The sequence below is a fragment of the Mesocricetus auratus genome, unplaced genomic scaffold (genome assembly GCF_017639785.1).
Source record: "Mesocricetus auratus isolate SY011 unplaced genomic scaffold, BCM_Maur_2.0 Super-Scaffold_100006, whole genome shotgun sequence".
In the NCBI taxonomy this organism is placed as follows: Eukaryota; Metazoa; Chordata; class Mammalia; order Rodentia; family Cricetidae; genus Mesocricetus; species Mesocricetus auratus.
In genome coordinates this window covers 53,803,895-53,818,802 of record NW_024429190.1, presented here as the reverse complement: position 1 = coordinate 53,818,802, position 14,908 = coordinate 53,803,895, and the positions used below count along the sequence as shown (strand labels likewise).

Genomic DNA, 14,908 nt, shown 5'->3' with positions numbered 1-14,908 from the left:
AGTCCCAACCCCTGGGGATGGGAGAAGATAGGGGGATCGCTGATGCTTACTGCAGTCTAGCTGAGAAAACCCAAGCTACAGATGTAGGGAGAGACCCTGCCTCACAGGAAAAAGTAGGTGGAGAACAATAGAGAACACCAGTGCCCTCTTCTGATCTCATATACACTTGAATGCAAAAGCATACATGTGCATGTGTACACATGTAGGTGTGCGTATACTCACAGATACCCACAAGCAAATAATTTTGAGACTTGGAAGTGTGTTGAGAAAAATGAAGATTTAAAAAGTGGTCATGAAAGGACTAAAAACAATCAAAATACAGAGCACAAGAACAAAAAAAGTGACGCCGGGCGTTGGTGGCGCACGCCTTTAATCCCAGCACTCGAGAGGCAGAGGCAGGCAGATCTCTGTGAGTTCTAGACCAGCCTGGTCTACAAGAGCTAGTTCTAGGACAGCCTCCAAAGCCATAGAGAGACCCTGTCTCGAAAAACCAAAAAAAGAACAAAAAAGTGAATGTGTCATGGAGTACAGTGTAGCCCTTCTTGTAACCACAGAATTTGGGAGGCTAAGGCAAAAGATCCAGAATTTAAGGCTATCCTAGACTATAGAGAAAAACTCTGGGGTTTTCTTTTGTTTGTTGTTGGTGATGCAGGCAGCAATAGTAGTGACAGAGGGCAATGTTGGGGTGGGGGACACAGAGAGACAGACAGACAGAGACAGATTGAGGAAGTGGGGAGAGATGGTAGGGTACCTCAGACAAACTAGATGACTTAGATCGAAACAAACGAAAAGGAACTAAATGGATTTCCAAGAAAATGGTAGGTCTAGAAGACAAAGAAGATCCAACATGTACTTGCTAGTGGCTCGCAAGCCAATGGAGAATAGAACTAATAAAAACTTGTGATCTTCAACAACTCCTCAGTGAGAGAAAAAAACAAAAGCCTTGCTCAGGATTATGCATCAGGGCAGCAATCACATCTTGGGAAAGGCCAATCTGAGCAGCCAACACCTGAAGCTGCTATGCTGCAAGGGGTGAAACATTCCTGTGGGTGTCCAGGCAAAGGAGGGCCAAAGCACAGGCAATGCAAATCAGATTAGCGTGGCTGACTTTCACAGCACTTCATGGCCAAAACAGACAACACAGCAAAAGTACTAAAGATACCTGAGCAAAGACGGGATGGCCGAGGCTTCCTGTCAGACATCTAACCTTGAGAATAAAGACTACGACAAACTGCCATGAACACATCACTGGGATGGCTGCCAGGGCAGCCCTTCAGAAAGAGGAGCTCGGCAACATCTCCACTAGGTCCACACTGTGCAGCAGAACCAAAGGAAGTGATGGCGGAGGAGAGGTGAGTCCTTCTCACTGACAGAGTTGACTGGAAAACGGGAGAGAGCAAGTTCTGCAAACAGATATTAGCGGCGGGCCAAACGGGTACTTACTCCTTCAAAATCCCCAGCTCTGGCTCAAAAGGGACAGAGAGCAGACTAGCTGCTAATTTAAATGTCACTCATGGTAGGAAACGAATAGAAAACAGCCCTCAGAAGAAGCAGACAAGAGCGCTACCAAAGGTATCCGTCTAAAGGTGCCTATTAGAAGAACATCATTGTCCTGGAAAATACTAACACACTGTCTATCCAGCATTCTCTTTAAAAACAAAATTTGACCATGCTTGAACCGCTCAATCAACAATTTACAGGAAACTCGGGCACTGAAACAAGCTAATTGTTTCGGGAACGCAATCAGCAAAATTCTCACACACCCACGACTGGGCAAACACACGACCCCTTCCACAGGAGCACAAAGCTGAAGTCACCCAAGAAGCAATGGCAGGGTGAACCTCCCAACCCAGGCTCGCTCTTCAGGTTGGTCAAACATTTACAAACTTGTTCCTACTTCTATATTACTTATTTTCAACAGGCGAAAGGTGAGAACTGAATACTCCATGGCAGGGTAGAATACGATTCGTGTTCCAGTTTGAATAAAGTGTCCCTTCCCCCACGTGTGGAAGGCTGGGGGGGGGCAGGGCCGCTCAGAAACAGCACTATTACTGTTCAGAAAAGGGAATCAGTATTTTAGAGCTGCATACTGAAAATATTCATAGATGAAATCAAGTTCCATAGGAATGAGTGGATGAACCGGGAAGGGACAAAGGCGAAAGACTGGTCTTGTGGATCTGAGAGCTCACCGTTCTATGTTGTCCCTGAAACGTCACTTTAAAAAAAATGTTAGCCAGGTGTGACACACACCTGTAACCCCAGCGCTTGAGAGGTCGCTGAGAGGTCGCTTGAGAGGTCGGGGCAGGAAGCTCACCAGTTTGAGGTATCCTTAGCCACACACTATGTTTGAAACCAGCCTGGGTTACACAAAACAATGCCTTAAAGCAAAAAGGCAACCATAAAGGTAGCGTCTGCTCCTCCCATAAAGGTGGCGTCTGCTCCTCCCATAAAGGTAGCGTCTGCTCCTCCGTGTTGAAACAAAAATGGCTGCCAAAAGGTTTTTCAAACAGGCCAGGGAATAAGACAAATCAGAGGCTCCCCCGCTGCTCTTTTAAATGTGTTTGCCCTTTCCCAGCCAAGTGACAATAAACATAAACATGGTGATGCTGGCTAGTTTTTATTATCAACTTGACACAACCTAGGGTCACCTGGGGCGAGCAAGGCTAGACAGAGGAATTGTCTTGATCAGATTGGTCTGTGGATATTGTCTGTAGGCTTTTTGTTGTTGTTGTTTCTGGTTTTCCGAGACAGGGTTTCTCTGTGTAGCTTTGAAGCCTGCTCTGGAACTCACTCTGTAGAGATCCGCCTGCCTCTGCCTCCCAAGTGCTGGGATTAAAGGCGTGTGCCACCACCACCCAGTCATTGAATCCCATTTTTAAAGCTGAAGAGCTCAGAAATTATTGCTTTCTGGATATCTGAAAGGACACTCTAAAGGCTAAGATGCAAAATAAATAAATGAGTCACTTGTCTGCAGGTAACTTCATCGAGACCGAACACAGCCACAGGGGTGGACTGGGCTGTCAATGGCTAAGCTTGTAGGTTTTAATATGGTCATGCCCAAGCTCTTAATGAGAAAAAGATGACAGAACATTTTTTAACTGTGGGACAGAACCAGTCACACACCCCCCGATCCTGAGAGCTCTAGTGTTCAGATCCCTGAAACACCTCCCTCTGCAATGGAAGAACATGCTGAAATGTTCCAGAACAAAGGGCTCCAAATCTTCACCCTGCCACACTAATGATGCCCCAAAATCCTGAAGGTGGGGGCTGACCCAGCATTTCGGTTCTAACTCGGTCCCTGTCAAATGAGCACCGGCTGAATCAAGAACAGCAAACCACCGGGACAGCAGCCAATGGTCAGCCCTTCCCAGAAAGCAATGGCCCCCAGTTACCCAACAAGTCCCACTGACCTGGTCCCTGCTCTGTCCCCTCCACTCCATTTCCTTTTCTTGCCTCCCGGTTACCTTCTCTGACCTTTTTTCTCTGTCTCTTCATTGGCAAGAAGCCACTGATCATGAAGTATAAATTCCATAGACTTTTGTAAATCAGGCCTTCAAATTTCTTCCTCTCTACTTTTTCCCTCCCTGCTTTTCTGGGCTCTTGAGAGGAAAAGGATCCACTCGCACATGAGCCCCAGGCCAAGGATGTTCACTGCTAACCTCCCACCCAACACTTTAACAGCTACTCACAGAGGCTCAATTTAAGAACAATACAACAGGTGGCCAGGAGGTGGTCACCTTTAATCCCAGACCTCGGTGAATCCTTTCAAGGCCAGGCTGGTCTACAAAACTAGTTTCAGGACAGCCAAAGATATGCAGAAAAACCCTCTCTCGGGAAAACAAACAACAACAAAAAGAACAAAACAACGGGAGGAGGAGTGACACATGCCTCCTGGGAAGCAGAGGCAGGCGGATCTTTGTGAGTTCATTCAAGGCCAGCCAGGTCTATGGAGTGAGTTCTTGGACAGCCAGAACTGTTTGTTATATAGAGAAACCTTGTCTCAGAAAACCGAACAAAAGAATACAACAGAATGAAGCCGTGCTGGTCAGCGGATGACACAGCTGCTGTCATGCACTCCCTGCGTCAGGAGATGCCTCTCACCTCACTCGCCCAGCCCCTTTAGAAGACAGTGGTTCTAAACTGGATGATCATTTTAAGTAATGTCCCTTGGAAATGCCGAAATGTAAATTAGGCAACACATTCAGATCTGAAGAAAAAACTCACAACCCCTTCTACATATGCTAGCTTATTTTAAAACTGGGGCAGGGATGGGGGAATGGGGGGGTCCCCTTTTCTATCAAAAGGGTGCTTTCTGGTTCTGGCGCAGCTGAAAATGAACCTATTTCCCTGCATTAAAGAGACATATTATATCCAAGAACATTCAAGGACAAATTTGTTCCTAGCTATTCTAATGCCTTCATAATTAAGAAAACCAAAGGTGGCTATGTGCACATACATCCCTGTAACCCCAGCACTTGGGAGGGTGAGGCAGGAAGATCAATAGTTTGAGGTCCACCTGGGTGGCATAGTAAAGATCAGGCTAGCCTGGGCTACATAATGAGAAATTGTGGATTCAAACAATGAAGGAGCTCTACACTGTGACAATTAGATTGGAAATGGAAATGCATTTAAAATATTCAGTGGCCTAATGATCACCTTTAAAACACCTGTCTGATTTCTCTGCTTTTAAAATGCAGTTCTGTTCCCTTTCTAAGCATACACTGGCCTTGTAGAACGACAGTCAATGCCACCAACCCTGAATACTTCTAATATCCCCAGTACAGTTTTTCCCCTGAATCATACACGAATTGGACCCCATTCTGTGAGTACCTCCTCCCAGTAGAAACATAGTCACGGCCAAATCCATTGTGACCACCGTTCCTTTGTTCTCAGCACAGAGAGAAACCTCCCGGCTTAAGTGTGTAGACTGTTATTTTCAAATTACTGGTAGTTTCAGAACGTTTGGGAGTCCCCCCTTCCTAATCCTTTGAAACACCCCAAGTCACTTGAGGCAGGCTGGAAATTTCGCCTCACAATTTAAAGACTCAGACAAAGGAGGCCAGTCTCTCCTCTGTTCGTTTTTTCTACTTATCTTTTCCTCACTAGGTCAAGGACACCAGGCAAGTGTCAAGGACATACACTATGCCTTCCTTAGGTGACAGTACTCTGCCCACACAAACAGCCACCTGATCTTTGTCAGGTAGGTCCAAAGAAAACCCTAATTTCCCGAGCTCCAAAGCATAGTGAGCATATCCAGAGATGAGCTTATTCCTGGGTATACAGACTGCTGGAGGCCGAACACTCCCTTCCAATATTGTTTGGGATGGGGCCCATCAGTAGATCTAAGAGCCTTCTAGTGCAGCAGTGGCCGTGGAATCTAGAAAGAACCTGTGTGTCCCAGCCCAAGCAGAATACCAAGGTCTTGCTCATCCCTAGTTTTGTAGATCACAAGAATTCACATTAAAAGCAAACAAAAAAGGCTTTTGAAGCCTGTCGAGTGCCCCGTTTCACATTTCACTCAAGATTTAGGCTGTCAATGAGCGAAGAGCGGGAAGTCAGCTCTTGTCACTGTCAGATGCTCAGTTATTTGGAATCATGGCTGGGAGTGGCTTGCAGAGGATGGCAGGGAGGGAAGAGGAGTAGTGTAACTAACCCTGGACTTCCAAACAGTCCATACCTGAACCGGACTTGTATGATACACATGCCGACATAATCACATGCAAAAGTGAGATGCGCACTTCCCCATTTTTAAAGCTTCTCTGAATAGGCGATTACTTGGCCAAATTTTATTTACAAAAATCTCATCACATGTGGCATTGTGGGAAATGCTTCCATTTCCCAAGCATTCTGAAGAATCCAGGTGCCCCAAAGATTAGCCCACATCACCCTGTAAATCACTCTCAGAGCCTCTGTATGGGGGCCTTTTGGCTCACTCAACATTTTACTTTTGCTGTTCAAACCTTGACTGCATCACAGCCCATTCTTCAAGATTTATTTCAGGTCCCTGAGATGCCTTTGAAGGCACCATTCTACTTAAGGAGTGATGCCTTGAGTCTTCCAACCCAATTGTAAGGCACAAGGCCAGACTGTCAACTAAAGCTTATGACACATGGCATCCCAGGGGGTCTGCCAAGCACTGATCTCCCTATAGATTGCAGCTCCCTGGAGCCAGGAATTCCCCCCTTTACTCATCATTCATTCTTACGCAATGTTACTGACCCAAAGAAGCTGCTACCCACGGTGCAGGGTGACCCCACAGCACATGCGACCCCACAGCACACTACCCTTAGGTGAGGATGGACCTCAGACTTCCTTAGTTCTCTTATCTTGGCACTCCAGTCACTCACTGCACAGCACAATTTGCTCTGTGGTTAGATGACCTACCCCAACAGATCAATAACCTATTTTTAGGCTGTGGCTTCCTCCCTGGCTGTATTCCATAGCGCCGAACCTATGAGTCCACACAGTTCATATGAGAAATAGTCCACCCACACCAATGGAGTTAGGAAACAAACATGGCCAGTTATTTTCTCATTTCCAAATTACATAACAAGGGTTGCAGACCATAAAAGACATCAAGCCAACTGAGCTGGGTGGGATGGGACCGTATCACAGTGACATTTGGCTTTTCCTCCTATCTCCTGCAGAGATCCATAACCAGCTGTGGTCATCTTTTTCAGCCCACAATTAAAGAATTTTTTCCAAAAAAAAAAAATCCCAGTTTCCTTCCGGGGCAATGCAAGCCATTTACCAAACCTCCCTCACCTTATGTCCTCCAGGTTTAATAAATCCAATTTCTTTAAGTTGCCTTCAAAGTCCTTGTTTCCCCAAGTGTTCATCAGCTCTGTGTCTACATCTTCACCCAATACATCCATTTTATTCACATTCCTACTGGGAAGTTCCTGTCATAGCATCTTTTTTTTCATCATATGACTGGTGTGCACTTAACACAGAATTCTTTATAATCCCCCAAATCCTTTCATAATAGTGTTGAGCCAGAGTTTGAGACTTTAGGGTTTCATTTTACTTCTTACAGGGACCTGACCCAAAAAAAAGAATTTCATTGATATCTAGCTTTGAGTCTGTGAAATTGAGTTTCCGTAAATGCAACCCAGAGGTGACGAATGAACAAGCCTGACGCCATGCTCTTTCCCAGTGAGCCCGCTCTCTGACCGTCCTGTGAGCCCCACATTCACCATTACTCCCAGGCACTGACACCAGCAGAACGCCAGCTCCCCTTCCCAAGGCTTGGTGCCTGGCAGTGGTGCCAACTGGATGCCATCTTTATCCACCTCCTTCTCTTGGGGACCCTCCCTTGTTTCTACTAGAGCATACCTAACCCCCTGTGTCCAGTACCACTGAAGAGCTTAGATGTCCTTCTCTATAGCTCTCCACTGGTACAGGGCTCTCATTCTGAGATGAGATACCCTTAAGAAAAGAAAGGAAAAGGAAAGAAAAAAGAAAAGAGAATCTCCTTCCTCCAGAGCCACCCCAAAGGATCATCCACAATTTCCAGAAGGAAGAAGCAATCCAAGTTCCCATCAGCTGTGAATGGAGAAACAACACACGGAGTATGTATGCATGCAATAGGAGAAATATTAGTCAGCCTTAGGAGAAGGACACTCTGACAGGTATGGTGACAGCACACGTGCTCCCGACACCAGAGAGACAGAGGCAAGGTGACCAGGAGTTAAGAGGCCAGTTTGGTCACCATGGCAAGACCTGTCTTAAAAATACAAACAAGCATGGAATTCTGGCCTTACACAACACAACACAGAAGACCCCTGGGGACATTATGGTAACTAAAATAAGCCAACAGAAGGCGACAAAAGAAGGCAAATACTGTGCGGTCTACCCATACCAGACTCAGGGAACGGTCCAGAGACAGTAATAGCCAGGGGATGGGTGGGGAGGAGTTCTCTAATGGGTACAGGGTTTCAGTTTTGCAAGATGAAGAGAGAAGACTGTTTTCATAACCATGTAAATGTACTTAATACCCCTGGACTGTACATTCCAAAGTGTTGAAGTGGTCAATTTTAGGATATACAATTTTACTTTAAAGGTAATAAAAGATGATAGATAGATAAATAGATGGATGGATGGATGAAAGTTCTTCCTTCTTCACCACCTATATAGTAAGGTCCCAAGTTTGCGGGCAGGATGGGGCACTGTTTTCCATGCTTTGCTTAATTGGACAGAAGGCAAAGCAGGTGGCCCTGGACTGGTGACCTTGTTCCCAGTGAAGTCCACCTTGGCCTGGCTTTCAAGGCCTTCTTCGAAATCTGCACCAAGCTCAACACTAAATGCATTCCCTCCTTTCCCCCTCCCCTGGTTCCTTGAGGATAATCTAGTGGGGCACACCTTTCTACCCTCATGGATGATCCTCCAGTAGGATCTGAAAGTCTTGCTCCATGTTTCTCTTGACTCTTCTAACTAACACAACTGCGAATACTCTGCCCCCTTCTGCAGGATTCAGCCTTATCTCAAAGTAAGATCTCCAATGTGGAGGTCCACAGTCCCCTAGTCTCTGCTAACACTGGCCTAACTAGACTTGAGGGGCCTCTCTTTGAAAACACTGCCCGCCTGCCCACCGTCATCTGCACCCCCAGTTTTTCTCTGAGCATGTCCCTCCCACCAGAGCTCCTATCTTCTCTCTCTGTGAGGACGCAGCGGGGGATTGATAAACTTTGTTAAACTGGTCTAGTGTTCACTAGCCTTGCCTGTGTTCAAAGCACGGTCTGGTGAATGGCAGAGCCGTTAAAGCCGTGGTTTCCAGCCTGCTGTGGGTCAAAACCCAGCCAAGGGTAAGTTCACAAGATCCCTGTACTCCTGGGGAAGTAGTCCAGGAAAGTCCCTTCAGAAAGCTCCTATGGTTCTGTATTTGCACAGCCACTTCATGTAGAGAAAAGGGCTCCTGGGACCAGAGGAGGGACTTATTCACCTGGATTCTCATTCCTTAAAGTTTTATCCCAAACCGTGTATGCCCTTTGGTAGCAAGTCAAAGGAGGTGAGGACAACTACAGAGCCAGGAAAAGCAGCATGCATCAGCAACAAGTACAATCTGGTTTTACACAAGGTGCATAGTTGCATTTTCGCCTAAGAGACTAAACTGAAAGGGGGCTATAAAATCCCAGCACAGTGGAAACCACCCACTTCTTGAGAGGGGCTATGGACTAGCACACCTCATACGGAACCTCCTGCAAGGCTTTTGCACCTTGACCCGTGACCCCTCCCAGCATACAGAGAGGGTAAGCATCTGGTACCCGATCACACAGCAGGTAAGTGGCAGAATGGCCTGCCATGCCATCTACCCTCAATAATAACTGAACTTAGCCAGGCAGTGATGGCACACACCTTTAATCCCAGCACTTGGGAGGCAGAGGCAGGTGGATCTCTGTGAGTTCGAGACCAGCCCAGTCTACAGAGCAAGTTCCAGGGCTACCAGAGAAACCCTGTGTCAAAAAAGAAAAAAACTTAAAATAATAGTAATAACTAAACTTTAATGTTACATTCTGTCAAGGAGTGCATGGGAACACACCTTGACTGGGAACACACCTTGACTGGATGGAAGCCAAAGCAGAAGACGGATGGGAGATGATCAGGCTGGTGCATTTGGTTGGAAACATCTTCCGCATTTTTAGAAGCAGTCAGCCAAACAAGCATGCCTACAAACTAGCTACTGGCTTAAAGCTACTCTTCGTTTATCGGAGACTGAAGTCCGAGGATAAACCACACAACCATGCATGCCCCCATAAAGGCAGCAATCTGAGCCAGGAGGCCAGGCTTGTCCCCAGGTCCCTCCTACTTTCAACAAAAGCCATACTGGATTTGTCCTTGATTCAAACTGTTTCCCTACCACTGACTCCCTTCCAAGCTATGCTCGCCCCAGAGTTGCAGCCGTGAAAATATCGACTGATGCTGCTGAAGCTGCATATGAAATTTTGCATATTTGGATCCCTACAAATGTCTTTTAATCCCACTTTTGGAAAAGTTATCACACATGACTACAGCACTTCCCACACCCCCGTCTGCCAACACTTGAACCTAATTCATTCTGGAGAAATGAGACTATGCCCCGCTGCTCCTAAGGGGTAACCCTACACCTAGATCCAGCTAAGACTTGTGTTCTGGACACCGCAGCTGGTTTGCCTCATTTCCTTTAATGTCCTTCAATCAGCTGGAGGAAGTGAGTCAAAATCCTAGGAGCTACTTCTAAGGTCTGTCAACAACAGTGGTAAAATCCATCACCAAAACAACATCTGCAACCTCGGGGCACTACAGGGAAGCCCACAGAATACCTGACACATTTCTGATGAGAATGTCTTCTGGGAGTGAGGTAAATGGTCACTGTATTTCACCATGCTCGGCCAGAGTAAACAACTGCTGGGATCTACCAGTTATCAGGGACAAATTTATAATGCTGTAATCATTTTTATTTGAGGGGGCTGGGAATGGCTTTCAAAATCATTTTAAAGATATCTTATCTTCCCTTCTGAGGAACTCTAACTAGATGGAACCAGCTAACCCCTCAAAACCCTCTCACATGCCCCTGTCCAAGCTATACAGTGACTCCTCCTGGAAAATTAACCCACTTAAATTGAAAAGACTAACCCAAACATTCCAAGACAGGTAGCCTGAAGCCCTTGTACCAAAATCAGCAGTTCTGTAGCCTCGGGGGCTCAGAACAGGACTGGGCTTATAGTAAGCACTCATTAAATATTTTTGTATGCATCTTACTTTACATCAGACTCTGGCAAGTTGTATAAATGGATACACAGTAGGCATATGGAGCTGAGCTCAGGCTCCTTCACTGATTATTTTGGGCAAGTGACTTGTTCTCCAATAGGAAAATAGTATAGGCTGTAGTGGTCCGACCTCCCAGGTTCCCTGAGTAGAGAAACAGCAGGGAAAGCCCTCAGCACGGGGCCTGGCAGACATTTGCTGATTATAAAGCCCCACGTATGCACAAAGCACGCCCATGATACGATATTTAAGGCACATTAGAAAGTGTGTTGCGAAAGCGTGGCATGCATGATTTAAAACGTCATAAGAAAAAAGAAATCCGTGGATGGGTGGGGGAAGTGAAATTATCGGGATCTCTTTATTACAGAACTATCAGATTATTTCCAGTAGGATCATAAGCCAGGATGCCAGGTGCATGAGTGAATAGTGTCTTGCACCTGCAGGAAGGGGTAAGATCTGATTCACTGTTTCAGGACCATCCTGTTGAGCTGTAAAAGCTGCAAATGCCCAGGAAGGAGGAGGGGTTACTACAGAGCAGGCACTTGCTAGCCTCCAAAGAGATCACAATGTAAACAAAAACACAAAACTGCTTCCTGCTAAGCCAGGAGCAGAACAGTAACACAACACACACACACACACACACACACACACACACACACACCCCAAGAGGAAAACTGAAGACACCACCCCCTCCGAATTTAATTGACCCTCCCAAGGGTACATTACCAAGGAGGTTGTAGGTTTAAAAGGAGGTCCTGAAACTAGAGGGGCAGAGCAAGGGTTTGTCATTAGGCAACAGACCTTCAAATTCTCTTTGCCAAAGTTATTGGTCAGAATACAGTAATCAGGAGGAAGATGCAAACCATTGTTACATTTCAGTTTTTAAGTGGGAACTATGATCTTCCCGGTGTTCCACCTTGGTCTAAAGTAGGACAAGGTGGAAAACACAAAGATCGCTGGGATCATTTTCAGCCAAGCAGTCAAATACGCCTAGGAAGCTGGTTCCCTGGTGACCCCTCCTCTGGCACAGGGATCTAAATGTACGTACACACACACACACACACACACACACACACACACACACACACACACACACGAAAGCCGCCTTTCAAACGCATCGGGAGAGTGTGATCTGAGAAATGCAGCCAGCGGTGGGCTCCAAACAGGTCACACAGCGTCGCTGGCCTTTGGGCGCTTCGTTCCAGAGCGCAGATTCTCTCTAGCCTATAGCGTCAAGGTAACCTTAAAGGGTTTCTGGGTTTTGTTTTGAAAACGACCTGGGAGAGACCAGAGATTCATGACTAGAGCCAGGCAACCCGCACAGGCAGCGCACCAGCGACACCTGGCAAAAAGGGGCAGGGCTAAGGAGCTCCAGGAGCCTACACATCACCTAGAGACCCACGTCCCCTTGCAGAGGTACCTTGGTTTTCCTAATAGCTTGAAGAAACAAATGGAATTTGCATGAAGTTCACCCCTTGTCTCCCATCCCACCCCATGAGGCCAGAGGATGGCTATCATGTGAGACGGGGAGTCTAGATTTCGGGATTCCAAAAGAAAACGGCCACCTGCGACTACAAGTCTCATACGCTGAGACCAGGGGTTTCCAAAGCTAGGGCGAGCTGGCTCGTCCCTCATACTGTGCGCACGAGGTGGCATGGAACAGCTGCGTCCCCGCACGAGGTCCCTGCCTCCCAGGAGCTGGCGGCCAACGTAGGCTGCAGCAGCTCCCCGGCGCGTGGCAGCAATGTACACCGTGCGGCTGCAGAGAGGGGCGAGCCTTTAGCACGAGATTTACAAAAGGAAAAAGTCTGCAACCTAGCGGCTGCTCGCCACACGCCTGGCTCAAGTTGTCCCCGTAACCGCCACCTACAGGCTCGCGGGGTCCCGCCCCAGAGCCGCTCGCCGCGTGTTCTCCGTGCAAAAAAAAAGGGGGAGACAAGCAAGACCGAGATTCGTCTCCGCGGGTGACGACCAGAGCGACTGCGGCTGGGTTCCCAGCCCTGTACACAAAGACTGCCCGCGGTGGGGAAGCAGCGGCTGCAGAGCAAAAAAAAATTAAAAAGGCTCTCAACTTTGCCCCGCGCGCCTCCGGGGACCCGCGGGCTCATCCTCGGGGGGCGCCGGTCACCCACACGCAACTTTTAACAAAAGGAAGCCGCGGCCGCGCCTCGCACGGGCAGAGGACGCTCTCGGTGAGAAGCCCCAGGCCGCTAGCTACTGCCACCCGGGCTCAGTCGGCACAAAAGCATCGTCAAACTCGCCCGCAGCCAGCAGTCCCGAGGTCCCGGCTCCCGGAAGACTCTCGGCTCAGGGTCTCCACCGCCCGCCGCTGCCCGCTCCTGGCGCAGGTGAGCGAGGCGGGCCAACAGAGTCCCGCGGCCGCCCGCCACCTTCGCACTGGCTGTAGCACACAGCCAGAGGAAAAGCCAACAGCCACCACTCTGGAGGCACCCCGGCTGGTGACACCCCTCCCGGACCCAGGATTGCGCCCACCGGGTGGAGGGTGCAATCCTCTTGTCGGCCGCGCTCTCCCACCTGTCTGGCCACGGAGCAGGACAAACAGGACGCAGAGCAGATCCCAGGCGCCGCGAGCGCCTCTCATCGCGGTGGCTGCGCTAGACTCTGAGCTCCTCTTTCGGCTACAGCTCTCGCCCAAGTGCACGGAGCGCGGCAAAGCCGAGCCCCCAGAGCCACTAGCGGCGCGCGACAGCCCCTCCTCCAGCCCTCCCCCAGCGCGCGGCCACGCCCCTCCCTCCTCCCTCCCGGGTCGCGCTCCCTCCCGCTGCCTGGTGCCCGGGACTCTCGGGATTTGCTGATCCCGGGGGCGCCGTGCCCTCTGACACCTCGAGCACCCATAGGCCATCCATCCCGGATCCTCTTCCTCCCGTCACTCTCCCTCCATCGGTGGTCCTCCTGCCCCAGGCGACTTGCTGGCCACGCAGGTGCTGCCCGCGCTTTGTGAAGCCTGGAGCCACGCGCGCTTTAGGCACCGGCCAGCCACCTGACAGGTGCTCCCTAGACAATAAAGGACAACCGCGGGGGTTCCCCCACCCCACCCTGCAGCACACGCCGGCGGGGGGAGGCTATACTCGGCGGGCAGAGGAAGTGCTACGAGTCGGGATTGCTGGGCGAAAGGATTAGGAAATTGGGTCCCCAACGTTGTTCTGGTTCCTGCTAGTAGAGAGGGACCAATTGTAGCGCCTCACACCACGGCGCAAGGCTGAGCACACGTTAAAGTAATTTTTCTTGCTCAGTTTCTCCACCTGCTGCGAAACCTGTAAGACCACAGCTGATTTCTATTGGCCAGTGTGGACCTCCGCCCAACCCAGCTCCTGCTGAGACTTGTGGAAACTGGGCCAGTGGAGTGTGGAGAGACTCTTTGTGAGGTAGTTGGTTTGGAAACACTCTCATTTGGGTGTCTTTTCTCTTGTGGGTTTTTTTTTATCTAACCCCCGCCTTCCCGCCCCCCCAACACACTCACACGCTCCCCCTACCTTCCTCCTGCTCTGGGCAGCCTTAGGAGAAAGATAAAATTAAAACAATTATCTTTTAAAGACTTTTTTTTAATGTGTGTGTCTTGGCAACTTGTATGTCTGCACACCGCGTGTGTGACTAGTGCCCAGGGAGGTCAGAAGTCCCAGAAGAAGGCTGCAGATGCCTGAAACTAGAGTTCCGATGGTTGTGAATCACCTTGTGGATGCTGGGAGCCCAGCTGCTCTGAACTCTTCTTGTTCTTAGCTCCAAAAGTAATTGTTAAGACATCTACTTAGCAGCATTTTATGGTCTCTGTGGCTCTCCGTGGGTGGACTGTAACAATCCCCCTGTATAGGGTTTTTATAGTTCTGTATCCCATTATTCAGGCTTACTTTGTGAAGAATAAACGTTTATTATTTTAGCTCTTAAAGTGACCCAAGACTACACACCTAATAGTGGGGAGACAGAGTTTGAAGCCTCATGGTATTGTGTTTTTCCCTTTATATTCGTTTACTTTTATAATTTTATGTGTATGTCAGAGAACAGCTTTTGAGAGTGTGTTCTCTCTTTTCACTGTTGTAGATCCTGGGAGTTAAACTCAAGTGATCTAGCTTGATGGCAAGTGCTCTGAGTGTTCTTATTGCCATTCTGATTAATGGATAAAACACCCCTACAGAGCACTTAAGAAGGT

General features: G+C 48.5%; 1 protein-coding gene across 2 annotated transcripts in view; it reads right to left on the bottom strand.

Annotated features, from left to right (window-relative positions):
- Kit (KIT proto-oncogene, receptor tyrosine kinase) overlaps window positions 1–13,429 on the bottom strand; it is a 76,483-nt gene extending 63,054 nt beyond the window's left edge. For both annotated transcript variants that reach the window (XM_013121055.3, XM_013121056.3), the window contains exon 1: window positions 13,279–13,429. In XM_013121055.3, the coding sequence (XP_012976509.2) occupies window positions 13,279–13,345 (67 nt within the window). In that variant the 5' untranslated portion in view covers window positions 13,346–13,429. The remainder of the gene's footprint in view (window positions 1–13,278) is intronic.
- Between the last annotated feature and the right edge of the window lie 1,479 nt (window positions 13,430–14,908).